Here is a 5,244-nt window from a genome sequence, read left to right on the forward strand (position 1 = left end):
GTATTAATCATACATATGTAACGTATTTTGCAGGAAAAACACTGGGAGTGACAGCATGCAATACAAGGACACAGAATGAATTTATGACTCCAGGAGAGAGACAGTCCCTTCCCCAGGCCACAGCTGCCGCTCGGGGCGTCTCTCGGCGGGCGGTGGCCTTGCTCTTCGCCTCCAGGCTGCAGGCAGGGCAGCGCCGCGGGTCGGATCTCCCCCGAGGGAGATTTCTGCCGCCGGTTTACTCGAGGCCACGGTTCACCCACGGCGTTTCAAACTCAGAGAGTGCCACAACCCCAAAGCCCCGCTAAGGGCAACCCCCCCCCCGCCATCGCGCCACCGCCCGCCCCTTCCTCTGCCCCTTCCGCCCGCCGTACGGCAGCGGGGAGGCGGCCGGCCCGCCAGAGCTCCGCCTCGGCCGCGGCGCGGTGAGCCTCGGTAGGTGCGGGCGCGGGGCGGGGGGGAGGAGAGGCCGGGCTGAGGCGAGGGACCCGCCGGCACCGGCTGCCAGCGCCCCCGGCATGGCGGGGCGGGGGAGGGAAAGGGCGGGACGGGGAGAGCTGCCCCCGCGGCCCGGTCCCGGGGCCGGTCGGGGCCTCGCCCGCCCCTCGCGTAAAGCCGTTTAGCTGTCCCCCCCGCCTCTTTTATATTTTTATTCTCGAGAAGTGAGCCTTGAAATCCTGCGGCCTGGAGGCGGGTCCAGCCCTCGCCGCGTTTCCTGATTGATACTGAGTTGGGCTTTCCCCTCGGCTATGTATCATTAGAAAAAATAAATTTATTAAAGTGTTAGGACAAAACCTGCCTAGATATCCCCGTTTTGAACTTTAGCTATGAAAATTCTCAGACTTAAGTGAGAATGAGTGCCCGTAACACCACAGAGATAAACAGTATTTCAGCATTTGGGAGAGACCACCTTAGAAGCGTTGTTGTGGCTTTATGGGAACTAACTGAATGATGAAATTTGCAGGATATGGTCCATATAAATTGCCTTGTAGTTACTGGTTGCCTTCCTTATACATAAATTGCACAAAGTTTATGAATAAAAATAAAGATGCCATATGCAGTTAGGACTGCAGTGGGATTTTCTGCAGGAGCTGAGAGTCTGCGCTGACCCTCAGGGAAGATTTGAAAGCATGAATGCTAAAATGTATTGAGGGCAATTTTCCTCTTGTGAGTATTGACTACCATGAGAAAATGAATACTCTGTGGCATTTCCTGCTTATTCTCATGTTAGGTGTGTGGCAGGACTGGTGGGCGTAATCCAGTCAAGAACATAGCCAGGGCTGCGAGGGGTCTGTCCACAAAGGTTTGAAACCATGCCTGCACAAAGGATAATTTAATAAAAAAAAAAAAAAATACTTATCAACGGTTACAGTTTTTATGACTGAAGCAGGAAAAAAGTTGGTGTTAATGCATTGAGGTGTATCCTGCCATTATGGCTGTTTAGGAGAAGTGTATAGATAAGCACAGCGCTTCCTTCCCTGCTTTCCTGCGGTTCACCTGTGGGCTGCCGGCTGCCCGCCTGTCTAGGTGTGCTTCCCGGCATCCCGAGTCGCTGACCGGGAGGAGTATTCGGTGTCCCGTGTGCTTGGCAAGCACCATTCAGTCATGCAAGAAAAGAGAATAGACTGGTTTTCAGCATGGTCTGTCCTTCCCCACACTGGCGTGGACATAAGCTGAGGGGGGAATTTTCTCCTTGCAGTGTTCCTAATCTTAAAAAGATCTGTTAGCCAGCCCGAATGAGAGGGCGCTCTCTAACATAAGCAGGAGAAACTTGGGAAGTCCTTGACTCAGCTTCACGTGTGGATCAAGTGATAGTCTTCATACAGTCATCCCCTTAGAGGTCCTGCCTGCCCCCCACTGTAAATGGCGTGACCTTTTCCATCAGATCTAGACTACCAGATTTGCCGAGAGGTCGTTAACTCCAAAGAGGTCATTTGGGTTTCTTATTACCATTTTCTGGTTTTTAGCTCTATTATCAAGGAGGTTTTCTCCTGAAATTGGGTTTCATCCAAGCTCTTGGCTCTTTAGCATGTTTTTCTTAAATAATTTTGTCAAACAAATCACCACCTCCGGTCTTCAGCAGTATGTAAGTATACCACCACTTAGTACACTAAGAAATACATATTAAATTATTGTATACTTACATGCATCATTGTTTTTATTAAGCACTCAGTATGTGTTCAGTGCAGTATAAACATTAAACAAGATTATTCTTCCCCTGGTGAATTTACAGTCTGAAACAGCTTCATAGGAAGGAGTAGTAATAACATATCATTAAAACACCGCCTTTAATTTAATCCCTTTTTGTTTCCCTGTGGTTAATACTCATTTGCTGTTGATCATGACTGGTGTATCCTGGCATGTCATGCAGTGCTGTTTTATGATGTTACAGCCCCCAGTTGTCCACTCTACCCCTCTGCGGGAGGTTCTTGTTCAGCATGAGTGGAAGAAGAGAGCATATGTCTGTGTTTCAGCTGCTGCCGTACAAAGCCCAGCAGCATAGCTGAAACCCACCTTTGATGGTACTCTACACTGAGACCTTGGTAGTTGTATCAAAGCATGGTTTCCTTCTGCCACCTCGGCTTCCTGTAAGGACAGCTGGAAATACTGATGTCTTCAACAGCTGCAGCGAGATTCTCTGAAGCTCATGTGTTAAAGCCCTGAGAGAAGAGACAAGATGCAAATGGAAACAGGGGCATCCAATTTTCACTGATGTCTGTTGGATTTACATGCCTAATTCACTTGTATATCTTTGTAGTAGCATCATTTTAGGGGAGAATTCTGTAGCCAATGGGATTTTTTAAGAGATTGGAGCTTTCCTGGGCAGAGCACATCATATGGCTTGGACCATAAAAGGAACTGATACTCCCCAAGGGAAGCAGGACTCTTGAACTGAAGGAGTTGGCAGATTTGAAAGTTTTTAAGTTTATCTGCTTATTTAAAGAGTCACAACATAGTTGTCTGCCCTGAAACAATTTCTGTTCCAGTTTCTGCTTTGGATTGCACGTATTATTTGTCAGAGAAATTATTTCAGAGACAAATTTTTAAAAGTAGCCACTGAAAGCATGCTGCTTTCTGAAAATAGCTTGTTCAAATCTGAAAAAAACTAGAAAAAAACCACACTTTTTTTTTTTTTTTTAAATAGTGAGGTTGACTATCCATTAGAAGAAAATCTAAAGGAAAATTCTGTCTCCTGAAATTTTCAAATCAAAATGTTATCCTATTTTGGAAGTTGTAGTCAAGCTCAAGTTACTGAATTTAGTATTGAGTGAGGTTACTGATTAAAATTTTTGGAGCTGTACTGTAGAGGAGGTTAGCATAGATTAATCTCATTATTGGCTCTTTCTGGCCTTAATATCTGTAGTCTGTGTCCGTAGTGGAGTACAACAGTAGGATTGTGCTGGCAAAGACTAGACAAGTATGTTGGGTATTGATTGCTGGGGAAGGAGGAAGTATGGTGGCTTTATTATTGTCTTTATTGTGGTAAATTGATTTACTGGAGGAGAGGGAGAATTTAATTCGTCATATCAATCATCCTGTGTTCCAAGGCCCAAAAATTAATGAGTATCACTTTCTCTGTAAAGGTGTTTTGTGTTTTGTTAATGTGAAAGAGAGAATGTTTCTTTGGTTATTGTGCTCTGCTTCTTCTCATGTTTTTTGCTTTGTTTTTTTAAAATGCTACAGAGATAAGAGACCTATTCATGCACACGTTAATTCCTCATTTTGTGTTATAAACAGGTTAGGATTTGACTATGGCAGTGCAGTTCCTGCGGAAGGCATCTGTGTGGTTAAAGAAGCGCAAGATCACTTTGTTGGCCGTTTCTTGCATGGGACTGTTTGGCACTAACCTTTCCTATCATGTGTTTCCTGAGCAGACATTCAAACTCTTGCACGAGTGCTGGTCAGAGGGGCAGCCAGCTGAGCTTTCACAGAGGCTCTGTGGTGTCTTTCAGGATGTCCTTCAAGATACTGATGTGAAGTCCACTGACTCCTATCGAGCCTTTGCAGCTTCTGGCTTCCACCCTGTGAGTGCTGGAATACCCTGGCTGCCTGCAGGCTCTTTGGTGGGCATCCCGCCTAACTTTGATAGCACAGCTGACGATAAAAAAGGAATAGTCAACCATGTTGTTGTGATCAATGGCAAGGAAGTAGACTGGGAGAGCAATGAAGGTGTTGCTTTGAAGGAAGCTCTGACATTTTCACTTAAAGCTCAGAAGTTTGCCATTGCCAGAGAAGTTGTGTATTTGCAGAACGGCAGCCCTTTAGCAAGTGCAGTTGTGGCTCCAACTTGCTTAGCTGGTACATTTCTCTGTGGGAGAGGTATAAAGCGACTTCTGGGCTTATCTCCTGGCCCTGTGATACTTCGCAGCATCTGTAATCTCATAACTGCTGCTGGTGGACTAATGTGCTATTACGTTTCTTACGACGCTATGACCTATCACCTAGACTGCAAGGCTGACAGAAAGGCGGCTACTATTTCCAAAGACTACGCCAGAGGTGGGATTGAATTTTATGATAAAATCTTGTCCCGCAACAGGATTCTTCGTGGTCTGATGGGCAAACAAGGGATGAAAATGTATGCCCCAAGTGGTAACCTTTTCCCAAGGCACTGGTTCAGAATAAAGTATACCCCATACACTTACCGAAGAGATTTGATTGTTAATATTTTAAGAGAGCTCCAGGCATAGGAAGGGAGTGCCAGAATTTTAAACTTGTGAATTATGTATTCCTTTGGAACGCTGCTGTGCTGCTTTTTTTTTTCCTATATCTTCATTAGAATTTAGGGGTTTATTTTTGCATATAGTTCGGAAGGAGTTATTGCACATTCTGTGAATAAAGAGTTCTCTCTTAAAAATATTAAAGACTCGCTTCAAAAGTGCTCTTTTCTGTGTGCATCTCAAATCACAAGACCACTGAGGAGGGGAACTTCTCGGACACTGATCTGGAAGTTCTGCTGCTCTGCTCTGCCTTCCTGCCAGTGCAGTCTGGAAAACGGAAAGGGTAAAGTCCAACGGAGAGTTTTAGGAGTGTTGTCATTTAAACTGGGGTGTTCGTATGTATGTTTGCCGTTCCTCCTATGGAACAACCCAAAGATGTTTAAAAAACTGGGCAGTCTGTATTGTGCTGTTACATAAATACCAAGACACAGTGTTTCTGTTCTGTGTAGTTCTTGCACCATGTAAATTCTTATGCTGCAATGACCATTCTTCAGTAGGGCACACTAGTTATGCTGCAGTTCATACTAAT

At 45.3% G+C, this 5,244-nt stretch overlaps 1 protein-coding gene across 1 annotated transcript; it reads left to right on the forward strand.

The window, feature by feature from the left end:
• The first annotated feature begins 377 nt into the window (after positions 1 to 377).
• Positions 378 to 4,867, forward strand: TMEM177 (transmembrane protein 177). The gene is made up of 2 exons (XM_050900291.1): positions 378 to 432; positions 3,736 to 4,867. The coding sequence occupies exon 2, from the start codon at positions 3,750 to 3,752 to the stop codon at positions 4,683 to 4,685; it is 936 nt and encodes a 311-aa protein (XP_050756248.1). The 5' UTR covers positions 378 to 432; positions 3,736 to 3,749; the 3' UTR covers positions 4,686 to 4,867.
• The last annotated feature ends 377 nt before the right edge of the window (positions 4,868 to 5,244 follow it).

The sequence above is a fragment of the Gymnogyps californianus genome, chromosome 7 (assembly GCF_018139145.2).
Source record: "Gymnogyps californianus isolate 813 chromosome 7, ASM1813914v2, whole genome shotgun sequence".
Classification (NCBI taxonomy): domain Eukaryota; kingdom Metazoa; phylum Chordata; class Aves; order Accipitriformes; family Cathartidae; genus Gymnogyps; species Gymnogyps californianus.

Excerpts from the sequence above, each read along its gene's own strand:
- TMEM177 (XM_050900291.1), top strand. The coding sequence starts at position 3,750 with ATGGCAGTGCAGTTCCTGCGGAAGGCATCTGTGTGGTTAAAGAAGCGC.